We start from the raw sequence: 15,495 nt of genomic DNA, 5'->3' as shown, positions 1-15,495 counted from the left end.
TGGGGGTGGCAGGGGTTACATTTATCCCTCACATTAGGAATCGCGGGTGTATATAATTAATTTAGTTTTAATTTCAATTGTAAACTACTGAAAATAAATTAATAAAGGTATCCAGTTTGGGGTTGGTGTTGCTTCCCCGTGCCCCCCCCCACCCGCCCATGTGCGGCACGCCGGCCCTCTCTATATATTGTACCTATGCTGCTCGCTCTCCCGCTCATCAATGGATGAAGCTACTCCACTCTGTGATTTTGGGCGTTTTATATAACACTGTTACAGTCTGTTCTCCTGTAACGCCGCATGTTTTCATAACGCGAATTGGAAATAACACGATTGAGTGAATGTAACTACGTCGCGTGAGTAGGAATAAGCGATTGTACGGTTGCCTCGGTGTAAAATAACTCAAGGCGGGATGCTGCTGGATGCTTCTAAATGCTACCCACGTGCCTCAGTCTTTGTTCAGCCTGCGTTACGCATCTCACGTTTTATCACGGACTGTGCTTTACCCAAGTACAGTAAAACCTTGGATTGCGAGTAACTTGGTCTGCGAGTGTTTTGCAAGACGAGCAAATTTTTTTAAAATATTAATTTGATAAACGAGCGAGGTCTTGCAATACGAGTAGTATGTATACGCTTTGTCTGCCGAGCGTCACGTGATCACAACTGATATGCGAGTGCTTTGGATTACAAACACATTTCCGGAACGAATTATGCTCGCAATCCAAGGTTTTACTGTATTATTGATTTATTATCATGCGATGTTCTTCTGGAACGCAACTACTGTGTTCTCGAAGAAAAGGCTGTACACCGTCCTCCCGGTTATATTTACAATTCTAACTGTCCATCTTAGTCTGTCAACCTCTTCTATTCCCTTTTCCTTTCACTTAATTCCAAACATCAATAGTTTATCTTCACGCTTTCCCTATCACGCCTATAAATGTGCCCGAATTACTTTGGTGTCTATCTCTCTCTTACAGTCTATGCTCCAGCTCTTTCACTCATCTCTTACATTGACCCAACTTTCATTGGTTCTTCTTGCCGTCACGTGGGTTATGGGATCACCGTCTCCCGCAGCATGATCGCGCAGAGGCTGTGGACTTGCTGCTCTCTGCTGCACAGATTGGCGAGTGCCGCGGTTGCATTGTGTTACCGCCAGGTGCTGCGCTTGACCGAGGAGATCATCGCCGACGACCGAGTGGAGCTGGAGGTCCTCTCCTCCATGGAGCCCCTGCCTATCAGCCCGTTTGACGAGTCTGCCACTGGCTACTGGACAATCAGCAAAAGCATCACGGACACCTTCCCAGACATCGTCAGCGCCCCTGGTGAGCACGCCATTGTCATCGATACCTGAGCGATGTCGCAATTCGTCTTTCTCCCCCCCCACCCCCCGCGTGATCAGGGCTGGAAATGGCAGATTACTGGAGGAACTCATCGATGCCGAGACAAACTATTTTTTTTATCTGAGGGGTCGGAAAGGACCTCCAAATTATGTACGATATGTTGAACTTCTTTCGCACTGTACGTAGTCAACCATTCTAATCGGAGGTGCGGGGAAGGACAACAAACGAAACAGAAAACGCAGTTAGAAAGAAATTAGTTTTCAGTCTAGATGCTTGATTTTGATTCTTATTTATTCCAAATATAATTAGTAATTCATATTTTAGTTTCTAGTTTTTGTTGTTCCGATTTGTGTGATTGATGTTTTATTGAATCTCCAGTTCTGTTGAGTGTCCAAAGGGCTATACACCTGTGAATTTTGTCCACCCTCTTTATTCCGAGCAGCGTGTGCAATTGTTAGCAAGGAATGGGACACGTGCGTGGCTGACGAGGGGAGCCATATGCAGATCTGGTCCACAGTTATCATTTGACAATGCATGAAGACCCTGTATATCCCGCCGTAGACACTGTGTAGCCTTTAATTCTATAATATTGTGGGGTTAAATCCTAATGGCCCGAGCCTGGGAGGTTGTGTAGGGTGCCACGGTAGCGATATGTCAACTACCTCGCCAGGTATACAGGGAGTCGTAGGTATAATTGGAGTTTGCCTGTTCTCCCTGTGGTCGTGTGAATTTTTCTCTGAGTCCTCTGGTTTTTTGCATCCACATTTAGAATCAACACGCATTTATAGTATTTGGCTACTATGCATTTTCGCGTGATAAGCCACTTCGTCGAGCTTTTATAGGTGGCCAGGTCACTTCTGAAAAGAGCTATTTAGGTCAGTGGGCCTTACCTGGTAAAATAAAAAAAGTTTATTTGTAGATTCAAGTGTTGGACTTGAGCGCCATCCTCTGTTAGTGTGTCATTATTGCAGCTGATAGCCGAGCTATTATTATTTTTAATAACATTTTGGTGGGTTTTATAAGTTCTAGGAAATTTGATCGAAGTATAACGAGTGAAATCGAACCCTCTGCAGTGAAACCAGGCCCACGGACGATAATTCAACAATTATAACACTTTCTGTAAGTAGTGAAAAACTCATCAGACCCCAGTCTGACATGGTCATGTGTTTGTAACAACTCTGTTCTGCCAGGACTCTGTATTGCCAACACGGATACCAGGCATTATCAGAAGCTGACCAGTGCTCTCTACAGATTCACACCAGTTTGGAATAAACTGGAGGATATTCCAAGGTAATGGAAAACATTTATTCTGTGTACGTAGAGGTTATGATACTCTTTGGTTATTTCGGTAAAGTCACGTAGGTGGAAAAATAAAATATAAAATAATGTATCACAACGTTTCGACCGCAACACAAGCGGTCGTCCTCAGGCGGAAAAAAATAATCCAGCAGTGGAACTGCAGAACCAGGAAGAAACAGCGAGCGAGCTGTTACAACAAGACGTTATATATGTGGCGAAGGGCAAGCAGGCGGGGTCTGAGCTGGAAAGGAATTCCATCCCCGCACGCAAGCACGTCAGTTGTGTTAATGAGTGAGATTAGGGAGAGAGAGATTATGGAGAGAGATTAGCATGAAATGAGCTTCCGTCGCCGCATAAGAGTATCGCCCCCACATATGCGCACAACAGCAGTGTTAATGGGAGATTAGCACTTTGTTGATGGGAGAGATTAGGCAGGGAGATTCGGGGGGATTAGCAAGTTGATGTCACGTCTATGTGTAACACAAGCTGCTGCGGCGCTGCCAACTGCGCTGTGAGAGGCAAGCGCGTCAATGCAAGAAAACCACCGCAACGGTGGTGGCCAGAAGTGTCAGCTACGTATCTCTTCCACAGGGAAGGACGTAGGGCGGATGTCAGGATGGCATCTGTTTCAAATTTCTCCATGAAAACATTCGCTACCACTGGTGATAGGGGAGAACTCATAGGGGTACCTTCATTTTGTTTGTATAATGTACCATTCCAGATAAAGTAAGTGTTGGTAAGGCAGTGCCTCACCAAAGTTGGTACATCAGGATTCAGTCCTTGTTGGACCAAGTCTTCAATGATTGCTATGGTGCTTGTGTTGCGATCGAAACGTCGTGCTATGTATTTATTTATTTATTTACGTATTTTTCCTACGTGACTTTACCGAAAGACCAAAGAGTATGGATTCCTGCAGTCACGAAAGCTTCAAATCAAGATAGAGCTTATGATGTCTATGCTGACGACGGCCGTATTGTTGTCGTCTGGATTCTTTGCAGAAGGTGGTTGTTGTTGCTGCTGCTTTAATAGAACTCAAGACCACCCACAGAAAACTGTGATCCAGCAGTTTTTTTAGTGGCCTGAAAGAATCAGACTCACACTATAATATATCTTAGAATAGCTTCAACAAGTGATTTGGTAATGCTGCGCTGGCAGCGGTGCACAAGCACAATTGACAATAAAAATCAACACATTCATCAACAACACTGCTTTAAAATAATGTTTTTTTATTTTTAAAATATAATTTCGTTTCAAGCTATTGCCTTTTCTTCATAGCACATGAAGAAGGGTCATTGTCCGAAACGGCGCCCGGCAATGGCCCTTCATATACGTCGGCCTGTTTTGTTTTGTGGGGTGCTTGTGGGGGTCGTCGTGGCAGTGCCGTGGTGGTTCGCACCTCGCGCTCTGAATCCAACGATCTCGGTTCGGGTGCCAGCAATGGCTAACATCGGTGGCGAGCGAGAGCTGAACCAGTCCTGGGTCCCACCACGCCCTCGCGCTCTGACTGTCGTGGTGAAGTATGGTCAAGCAGCCTCCACGACCGACTCGGCACGAAAGGGGGCGCCTTATCCAACTGTCTATTGACAAAGGGCTGCAAATGATAACGTTTTTATGATTGTAAATTTTAATTAAGCTCAATTGTTGGTAAATATTCTCGGCACCCTACGGCTATAAACAGTGAATGGATCACGTAGACATTTTGCTGACATAATGTGATGTTTTGTATTTGCAGGTATCACGGGGTGAATGAGAGGATATCGTTACAAAACTATAAACAGACCATTCATTTCTACTTTAACCTTATGCAGAATGCAGACCAAGAGGAGCCTTTGATAAAACACTTCCACACAGAAGACCTGTAAGGGTACATCACCCCTTTGTGCAGGTTGTTGTTGCTGTTGGGATTCATTTTCTAATTTTAAGCAGAAAACTCAACTGCTGATCACTTTTAAAAAAAACGTTTGAATTCACTTTGCAGTAGGGGTCTCATGTTGGGAAAATGTCTCTTGCGCCATACTTTCTTTCAGAAGTGGTGGATTTACAACTGAAATGTCTTAAAAAAACTGTAACTGCCAAACTTTCACGATTGCAGTGAAAGCCTTCTTTTCCACAATATTATGCGTGGCCCAAAATAGTTTTTTTTCCTATTATCGCCATCCTATGTATGCTTTTATGGGTAAGAGGAGTCACCAATATGTGGTGGCCATGGGCCCTACATTCATCAATTTATTTGTGTTGTTGTGAATAATGAGAACAGCACTTGCCTGTGAATGTGCTGATGTCACGATAGCGCCTCACATCGCTGTGAATCAGAAGCTGGGTATCATTGGCCGGAAAGTGGAGCTGACGAAGGTTCTTCAACTACGGCCGCCAAACTTTAAAGTCACTCCCTCATTTTCACTCCACTCGATTACTGCAACTCCCTCGCGCTCGGTCTTCCCTCCTATGCAATGAAACCACTTAAACAAATCCAAAATGCTGCTGCCCGGATCATCTTTAATCACCCCCTACCACTCCCACACACACCTCTCCTCGTCCAGCTACACCGGATTTCAAATTCCTCACTCTAGTTTACAAATTTTTCGTTTCCCTCATCTCGCTCTTCTCTCCTTCTCGTCCTCTGTATTCACAATCCCAGCTCTGTCCGTTCCCCCTCCTCCTCGTACCCAATCACCATTCCCTTCTTTCTCGCTTCTGGCCTCTTTACACTAGAACAAGCTGACCTGACGTGTCAAACAATCAGCCTCACGGTCTATTCATCGTTCTTCCCTTAAAACTCACTCGCTGATTTTCCCTTGCTTACCCAAACTCCCCTTCCCCCCTCCCTTCCCCATCGGTAACTCTATCCCTCTTCCCAACTTCCCTACGCATTCATCAAGACACTCGCTCATCATCATGAACCACTCGCTGTCACTTTCATCACCGTTTAATTCAAGCATCATCATATTCATCATGCACTGCTATCCTCATTAACTCATCGCATCTCATCACGCCGTTTAAACGTACAAATTGAGAATTGCTTGTTTAGCGCCTTGATTAAGGCACTATATAAATTAAAATAAGGTAATGTAATAATATTATTGAGTCCTTCGGTGAAGTCACGTAGATAGGTTTTGTTATTTTCTTTGAACCTATCTACGTGAATTCACCGAAAGACCCAAGAATATGAATTCCTGCAGTCACGAAAGCTTTAAGTCAATAATATAATCACAAAATAATTGTAATTTGCACTCATGAGGCACCTTTCGCAGTCTCAAGTTGTCATGAATCAAAAGAAGAGAGGTATCGGAGAAAGAGCCGGTTGGAAAAATAAGAGCCAAAGAAAAATAAAAATGCTTTTTTAATGATGTTGACAGTTTATAATTTATCATGGGACCTCCTTTGCCAGTACCAAAATATGAGAAGAGGTTTTCTCCTTTTTTTGGCAACAAAACAGGTGTTAAGATGTTTAAACACCAAACTGAAACTTTTTTTACAAGGAATCATGCCTGCATTACTCTGATAGTGCATTGTCTTAGTGCTGTACGCCTTTTGGCGTCCTCTGGTCTAACACCGTTTTGAGATGAGGCTCAAAAGAAGGATGTCGCTGGTGTGGACCAATCAGGTTCAAAGACAATGCCACATATATTATCGGAGCACTTTTTTTTGCATTCTCACCACAAGTATTGTGGTTAATGCAAACATGATTCCTTGTAAAAGATATCAGTTTGGTGTTTTAACATCTTAACACCTGTTTTGTTGCCAGAAAAAAAGGGGAAAACCTATTCTCAGTTTATCATTTGAAAGGATGAATATAACCGATGATGAAGATGTTGTTTTACATGATTTTTTTTTAAGTCTGACGTTTTCCAGGTATATGGCTTTAGCCCTTTGATGTCTCCAAATGTAGGCTTCCTTAATGGACTCCATGGCCAGAGTGTTATCCTTTGCTCAGTGCGGCCAATATAAATGAGCACCAATCAATGCTCGTTTGAGTATTAATGGACACTATATTAACGGAAATGTGATATTACGGTGCAAATGGTCGATTCAGTTTACTCAATATATGATGTGTGGTCTTCGTTACAATGCTATCGCACAAAACAACTCTCATCACTGTTAGGTCTCCATAAAAAAGGAAATGACAGCCTAAAGACCTGTAAAGTAAACATTCTCGGCAGGAGATGGCAAGTCCCTGTGCAGTGAACAATTGATCTGGTAAGACTGCATTGGCAGTGGTGCACACGCTCAAATAACAAGAAAATAACTCAGCATATTGGTCAATAACACGTCATAGGTGACGTTTCAGGGAATGACCCTTCTTCACAACACATAGGCAAACGCGTAGCTCTCTGGCCCATCGCCTATAAACCAGAAAGGTTATGTCGTATCCTTAATAGTCGTATCATTAACAAAAAACTTCTTTATCAATGTTATTTATTTACATATTTAGAATATAAAATATCTTTCCAATCTGGTCATCGAGTCCATTTTGTTGTCCTGCCCCTGCACCTCCAACTAGCAAACGGTTGGCTGTGTACAGTGTGAAAGAAGTTCAACAAACGTAGAATGCAAGGCGCCACAATAATGGACATTGTATTATGGCATTGTACACATGTTACACATTACCATGTACACATGTTACACGTTACCATGTACACATGTTACACGTTACCATGTACACATGTTACACGTTACCATGTACACATGTTACACACTACCATGTAAACATGTTACACGTTACCACGTAATCGTGGACAATGGAAACACAATTTCCCGACGTTTATTACTATTATTTTCTGCACCAAAACATAGATAACTGGTTAATTTTTCCTAATTGTAGATCTGTGACTTTAATGGCGAAACTAAGAGCCAGTGAGATGAATTGTAATTTGGTGGGATCACCGTGTAGATATCAGACGTTGAGAATAATGGAATTGCGGATGCGTTTTACGGTTTTTTAACCCATTCTGAAAACTTGATTTGAAGAACCAAAGAGCATTATTCTCAACTCTCGCTTAATCCCTTTAAATACAGAAAATGTTAATACCACAATCATTTCTGCCGACTGCTTTGATATGATGAAGTTTGGATCGGTTCTTGGAGGTAATCTGTGCAAGGGTAACCTGTGTGTGGGTATGGAATGCACATTTTATGATTCATTGCCTGTTCCTGAGGTGCCTTTAACATTACATTTGAGGAAAAACGGTTTCCTAGAAATGTGTTGGGTGAGGACCGTTCTGTGCTGCACTACCGCGGTGTTCTTTCTACTTTATAATCAACGCCTTTGATATGCAAGACCGAATAAAGGTAATGAGTCCAATTCCAGGAGAGTTTTTTGGCTGTCATTCCTAAACGCTTTGGCATAACGACGGCCTGGTGCCACTTTATGTAATTATACAACAGCCATTTCTGCCATTCCCTCTTTTGTCGACCTGCACTGACCAACATGGTGAAGTATGGTCAAACAACCTCCACAGGTGGCACGGTGTGGGAAGGCCTTCATCCAGCAGGTGCTTGATAAAGGGCTGTAAATGATGTATGTATGTTAAACTTATTTCGCACCATACGTAGCCAACCATGTTAATCGGAGATGCAGGAATGGTGACAGCAATAATACATTTCCACCATTCAAAACGATGGCCTGCTCAAATGAGCATTCAGGCAGTGCTCACCTGTTTAAAAAACCTGAGCCAGTGTTTGAAATTCCACATTCCTATGACGGGGGGGGTAGGTGAGTCTCCAAATGACAACCGCTGTTGACTTCCCAACAGTGGTTGCTCATTCCACCATCGGAGCAACACGTTCCTCTGCTCCAGAGAATTTGTAAAATGGGGCAAAGTTTGAGTGGAACTCAGGTGGACCCTAAAACTGACAACTTTCCACCAACATTGGCATTGCGTCAATCGTTTAATGCGGGGGGGGGGGGGGGCGGCGTAGCCTCTGAAGAGATCGCCGAGTGGGCTTGGAGAGCCATTTTCGCGAAATTCACGCCGACGCTTTTTCACCTCCTTTCTGAAAGATGTGTGCTCGAAAGTCCTCCACAAAATTCGAAGCATCTTCTGCTTCCACCGTGAGCTGATGTAGGGAAGGGTAAGCGTCCATTTATACTCAACACAAGATGAAGCACATAACGGTTGGCGACCGTGGTCGAAGTTTAATTTCGCCCGGCACAATGTCGCCAATAACTCTGCAGATTACTTTGATGGAATTACTTTTCCAAAAATTTAAAATTGAGTGAAGTTTGCTGACAAGGTGGAAGAGCAAGCATACGTAATCAGGACCAATCTATATTATTTTCCTGATGACGACCGCTTGTGTTGCAATCGAAACGTCGTGGTATTTTTATTCACTTTATTTTTATTTTTTTCTATTTACGTGACTTTACCGAAAGAACCAAAGAAAATGAATTCCTGCAGTAACGAAAGTTTAAAGTAAAAATTTCAGGACCAATATAGTTTGTGGAATGAAGGCCCAGAGGCTTGACATGATCAAACTCACCATATACCAGAATATTTCACGGCAGCAATGCAATGCAATTTGGATTTATATATCGTTTCTATGAGTGATGACATCTAAAGACACTGGAGGAACAGTGGGGAAATGTGTTTCATAGCGAGAGTGAGGCAGTCGGGTAAGGGCAGAGGAAGAGAAGAAAGTATTGAGCCTGGATGTCAACAGGGGCAGGGATTTGACAACACGAATGGCTGAGGGAAGAGAGTTCCAGACCGGGGTTGTCAGGAGAATGAGCGACTTCCCACTGAGTGAACGCTGACTGGGATAGTGCATGGATGTAAGTTAAGTTAAATGAGTAGGAGTAGAGTGTGGAGTAGAGTGAAATGAGAGGGCAGTAGTAGGAGAGAGTGGAGTAGAGTGAGATAAGAGGGCAGCAGTAGAAGAGAGAGTGGAGTAGAGTGAGATGAGAGGGCAGTAGTAGGAGAGAGTGGAGTAGAGTGAGATGAGAGGGCAGCAGTAGTAGGGGAGAGTGTGGAGTAGAGTGAGATCATAGGGCAGTAGTAGGGGAGAGTGTGGAGAAGAGTGAGATGATAGGGCAGCAGTAGTAGGAGTGAGTGTGGAGTAGAGTGAGATGAGAGGGCAGCAGTAGGAGAGAGTGAGATGAGAGGGCAGTAGTAGGAGAGAGTGTGGAGTAGAGTGAGATGAAAGGGGAGTAGTAGGAGAGAGTGGAGTAGAGTGAGATGAAAGGGCAGCAGTAGAAGAGAGTGGAGTAGAGTGAGATGAGAAGGCAGTAGTAGGAGAGAGTGGAGTAGAGTGAGATGAAAGGGCAGCAGTAGAAGAGAGAGTAGAGTGAGATGAGAGGGGAGTATTAGGAGAGAGTGTGGAGTAGAGTGAGATGAAAGGGCAGTAGTAGGAGAGAGTGGAGGAGAGTGGGATGAAAGGGCAGCAGTAGAAGAGAGAGTGTGGAGTAGAGTGAGATGAAAGGGCAGCAGTAGAAGAGAGAGTGGAGTAGAGTGAGATGAGTGGGCAGCAGTAGTAGGAGAGAGTGTGGAGTAGAGTGAGATGAGAAGGCAGTAGTAGGAGTGAGAGTGGAGTAGAGTGAGATGAGAGGGCAGTAGTAGGAGAGAGTGGAGTAGAGTGAGATGAGAGGGCAGTAGTAGAAGAGAGTGGAGTAGAGTGAGATGAGAGGGCAGTAGTAGGAGTGAGAGAATGTGGAGTAGAGTGAGATGAGTGGGCAGCAGTAGGCGAGAGTGTGGAGTAGAGTGAGATGAGAGGGCAGCAGTAGGGGAGAGTGTGGAGAAGAGTGAGATGATAGGGCAGTAGTAGGAGTGAGTGTGGAGTAGAGATGAGAGGGCAGTAGTAGAAGAGAGTGTGGAGTAGAGTGAGATGAGAGGGCAGCAGTAGTAGGAGAGAGAGTGGAGTAGAGTGAGATGAGAGGGCACTAGTAGGAGAGTGGAGTAGAGTGAGATGAGAGGGCAGCAGTAGTAGGGGAGAGTGTGGAGTAGAGTGAGATAAGAGAGCAGTAGTAGGAGAGAGTGTGGAGTGGAGTGAGATGAGAGGGCAGCAGTAGGAGAGAGTGTGGAGTAGAGTGAGATGATAGGGCAGCAGTAGGAGAGAGTGTGGAGTAGAGTGAGATGAAAGGGCAGTAGTAGGAGAGAGTGGAGTAGAGTGAGATGAGAGGGCAGCAGTAGAAGAGAGAGTGGAGTAGAGTGAGATGAGAGGGCAGTAGTAGGAGAGAGTGGAGTAGACTGAGATGAAAGGGTAGTAGTAGGAGAGAGTGGAGTAGAGTGAGATGAGAGGGCAGTAGTAGGAGAGAGAGTGGAGTAGAGTGAGATGAGAGGGCAGCAGTAGGAGAGAGTGGAGTAGAGTGAGATGAGAGGGCAGCAGTAGTAGGAGAGAGAGTGGAGTAGAGTGAGATGAATGGGCAGCAGTAGAAGAGAGAGTAGAGTGAGATGAGAGGGGAGTATTAGGAGAGAGTGTGGAGTAGAGTGAGATGAGAGGGCAGTAGTAGAAGAGAGAGTGGAGTAGAGTGAGATGAGAGGGGGCAGATGGAGGCAGGGCTGAGTCCATGGAGGATGTTGAGGATAGCGAGTGCGACCTTGAGATTCATCCGGGATTGGATTGTCAGCAGGTGGTAGCGATGGGAGTTTCGTGGATACTTGGTCTCATCCATGGGTATGGGCGAGGAGTCTGGGTGGAATCTGAGTGGTGGTTGTGGACGGGAGATCGCGTTACAATGGGTGGTGCTGCGAGCTGGCACGTGCAGCCGGGCCGACAACACCCAGTTGTCGGGCGTGCCCCAATGCGATGTTGTCCCGCGAGAGGGCGCCCTCTCCAGCTATGAATGTGCCTCTCTCAAGCGTGCCCGCATCAAGTGCACAGAAATGTTGGGGTTTCGGAACTGGCGAGTGAGTATCTCCTCAGTTGACAACTGATGCGTGGTGATGTTCAGGAAAATGGAAGGAACCGGAAAGAGTGGAAGAGCGAACAGGGAATGGCTTGATTACGGCATCAGAGGTTGGTGTTAGAAAGATGCGGCCACTATTGCTTCAAGACAGGGGAAAGTGGACAAAAATGACGAAATGTGCAGTGGGCAACCTACGGACTATCTCCCCATGGATCGTGTTGATGATGATGCGTGGTGCTTTTGATGCTATTTTCTTGACGGCATGATGACACTCAAAGTGATACTCTAAGTCAATCCATCTGCTCTGAAGAAGGGGCATTGCTTGAAACGTCGGCCTGTCGTCTATATATATTCCTCCCTGTTGTGAGGCAGTGTTCGCGATATACGCGGTGTGAACGTGCGCTGGTGCTTGCTGTGGGCCTGTGACCAAATCAGTCGGGATGTGCCCAATCTCGCAATCTCAGGAGCTGAGCAGGCTGGAGCCCGGCTAGTGCTCGGACAGGCGCCCACCTCGCGCAGCGCGGTGTTTGTTATAGGCCGCGGGGATACGTGCTAGGCAGCAGAGCACAGTGCAGCAAAACCATTGCCCTGTACGTCTATGCTCCCACGTCTACGCTCGCCGCATTAGTCAACCCGCACTGACCGGCTGATGGTGCCACGGTGGCGAGATGTTAACTACCTCGCTCGGTATACAGGGGAACGTGGGTTCGAACCAGACCCTGACACCTGTACATTTGGAGTTTGTAAGGGGTTTCCCTATGGTCATGTGGATTTTTTATAAGGTTCCTCTGCTTTTTCTCATCAATATTTAGAATCAGCATGCGTTTAACAGTATTCGGCTGCTATACATTTCCACACGATAAGCTTGCTTCGTTGAGCTATCATTTGTGGCCAGGTCGCTTCTGAAAAAGAGCTGTATAGCTCAGTGGGCCTTACCTGGTAAAATAAAAAATATATAGTTTGAGACAGCTTGGTGAAGTATGATGAAATCACCCACACAGCCGGCGTGGCGTGGCTGGCCCTCACCCAGCAGTGAATCGACAAAAGTGGTCGTGCAAGTGTACACACGCTCATATCGGTGACGCTGCACGTGCGGGTAGGTGGACGGTAGAGAAAGCCGCGAACCAACAGTGACGGATATGCCCGGGGTACACAGTTGCAGTGCTATTGTGTGGCCGCACGCAGAATCAGCAGTGGTTTGATCATGGCTGGTGGTGATGATGGTGTGGTATCATACATGCTCGGTGACTCGGAAGCGGACTTGTGCACGCTGTTGCTATAGCCTCTGGGTGAAAATGGGGCGTGGAATATTGGCGCTACCTTCGAGTCTATAAACTGTTTAAAACGATAAACTATTGTTTATTAAACCAGGTAATGCCCACTGAGCTATATAGCTATTTTTCAGAAGCGACCTTGCTTCTCCAAATGATAGCTCAACGAAGTGGCTTATCACGTGGAAATTTTCAAACAGGCAAATACTCTTAGCGCATGTTTTAAAATGTGGAGCGAAAACCGCAGGACCCGGAGAAAAATCCACGGGTAGAACATGCAAATTGGAAATATTCAACAGACGTCGGGGTTGGGATCGAACCCTACGACCTCCTGTATACCAGGCGATGTAGTTTACACCTCGCCACCGAGCCAACCTAAGGTCCTAACGGAATCCAAATTGGCGTGTGGCCATTTGTCCATCCACTCCTGTATGAACGCCTCTCCACGCGGTCGGTCAATGGCGGTTGTCTGACCATACTTCACCTCCCCGGTCAGTGAGGGTTGTACACACACAAATGTGGCTGAGCAGATCCACAGACGTGTGAATGGTGTTTCAACCGTGCTGCTTTTGTGAATGGATACGGTTAGTCAATGGCGGGGCCAGTGGGAGGGGGGCACTTGCCCCCGTCCCCCCAATGATCGGATCGAAATCCCTAATTTCGATCGGATCATTGGGGTTTATTAGTCATAAATCGGCATTTTGCGACCCCCACTGCTACTGTGTGGCATATTATTACGTGACATGGACTCTATGAGATGATAGGACAATAGTCTGAGTCCATAATTGGCAATAAGTAACGGCACATCAGTTACAAGTGACTCACAGAATTGTGCACAGTTGCATAAACAGTCCACGACTTCCCTGAAGGCATCAACACCTTCAGCGAGCGCGAGGCCGATCACACAACGCGGTTCCAATTCGACCCTCGATCGATGGCTGCGCCATCGCCGCACACGCGTCGAGTAAAGAGCAAGGGACAAGTCCATACACACTAACAACTCCTTACTTACTAACAACTCCTTACTTACTAACAACTCCTTACTTACTAACAACTCATTACTAACAACTCCTTACTTACTAACAACTCCTTACTTACTAACAACTCCTTACTTACTAACAACTCATTACTAACAACTCCTTACTTACTAACAACTCCTTACTAACAACTCCTTACTAACTAACAAGTCCTTACTTACTAACAACTCCTTACTAACAACTCCTTACTAACTAACAAGTTCTTACTTACTAACAACTCCTTACTTACTAACAACTCCTTACTTACTAACAACTCCTTACTTACTGACAACTCCTTACTAACAACTCCTTACTTACTAACAACTCCTTACTAACAACTCCTTACTAACTAACAAGTCCTTACTTACTAACAACTCCTTACTTACTAACAACTCTTTACTTACTAACAACTCCTTACTTACTAACAACTCCTTACTTACTAACAACTCATTACTAACAACTCCTTACTTACTAACAACTCCTTACTAACAACTCCTTACTAACTAACAAGTCCTTACTTACTAACAACTCCTTACTAACAACTCCTTACTAACTAACAAGTCCTTACTTACTAACAACTCCTTACTTACTAACAACTCCTTACTTACTAACAACTCCTTACTTACTGACAACTCCTTACTAACAATTCCTTACTTACTAACAACTCCTTACTAACAACTCCTTACTAACTAACAAGTCCTTACTTACTAACAACTCCTTACTTACTAACAACTCTTTACTTACTAACAACTCCTTACTTACTAACAACTCCTTACTTACTAACAACTCCTTACTTACTAACAACTCATTACTAACAACTCCTTACTTACTAACAACTCCTTACTAACAACTCCTTACTAACTAACAAGTCCTTACTTACTAACAACTCCTTACTAACAACTCCTTACTAACTAACAAGTCCTTACTTACTAACAACTCCTTACTTACTAACAACTCCTTACTTACTAACAACTCCTTACTTGCTGACAACTCCTTACTAACAACTCCTTACTTACTAACAACTCCTTACTAACAACTCCTTACTAACTAACAAGTCCTTACTTACTAACAACTCCTTACTTACTAACAACTCTTTACTTACTAACAACTCCTTGCTTACTAACAACTCCTTACTTACTAACAACTCCTTACTAACAACTCCTTACTTACTAACAACTCCTTACTAACAACTCCTTACTTACTAACAACTCCTTACTTACTAACAACTCCTTACTTACTAACAACTCATTACTAACAACTCATTACTAACAACTCCTTACTTACTAACAACTCCTTACTTACTAACAACTCCTTACTTACTAACAACTCATTACTAACAACTCCTTACTTACTAACAACTCCTTACTTACTAACAACTCCTTACTTACTAACAACTCATTACTAACAACTCCTTACTTACTAACAACTCATTACTAACAACTCCTTACTTACTAACAACTCCTTACTTACTAACAACTCCTTACTTACTAACAACTCATTACTAACAACTCCTTACTTACTAACAACTCCTTACTTACTAACAACTCCTTACTCACTAACAACTCCTTACTTACTAACAACTCCTTACTAACAACTCCTTACTCACTAACAACTCCTTACTTACTAACAACTCCTTACTAACAACTCCTTACTTACTAACAACTCCTTACTAACAACTCCTTACTTACTAACAACTCCTTACTTAATAACAACTCCTTACTTACTAACAA

At 44.2% G+C, this 15,495-nt stretch overlaps 1 protein-coding gene across 1 annotated transcript in view; it reads left to right on the top strand.

Moving 5' to 3' along the window:
• Window positions 1-7,941, top strand: part of PM20D1 (peptidase M20 domain containing 1) — a 33,168-nt gene extending 25,227 nt beyond the window's left edge. Inside the window, exons 12-14 of the mRNA XM_032961991.2 lie at window positions 1,154-1,319; window positions 2,528-2,627; window positions 4,369-7,941. Coding sequence (XP_032817882.2) covers window positions 1,154-1,319; window positions 2,528-2,627; window positions 4,369-4,498 — 396 coding nt within the window. The 3' untranslated portion in view covers window positions 4,499-7,941. The remainder of the gene's footprint in view (window positions 1-1,153; window positions 1,320-2,527; window positions 2,628-4,368) is intronic.
• Window positions 7,942-15,495: the final 7,554 nt, after the last annotated feature.

Source organism: Petromyzon marinus, chromosome 28 (assembly GCF_048934315.1).
Source record: "Petromyzon marinus isolate PM22_M1 ecotype Great Lakes invasive population chromosome 28, UKy_Petmar_22M1.pri1.0, whole genome shotgun sequence".
NCBI lineage: Eukaryota > Metazoa > Chordata > Hyperoartia > Petromyzontiformes > Petromyzontidae > Petromyzon > Petromyzon marinus.
This window is presented reverse-complemented; position numbering and strand designations above follow the sequence as displayed.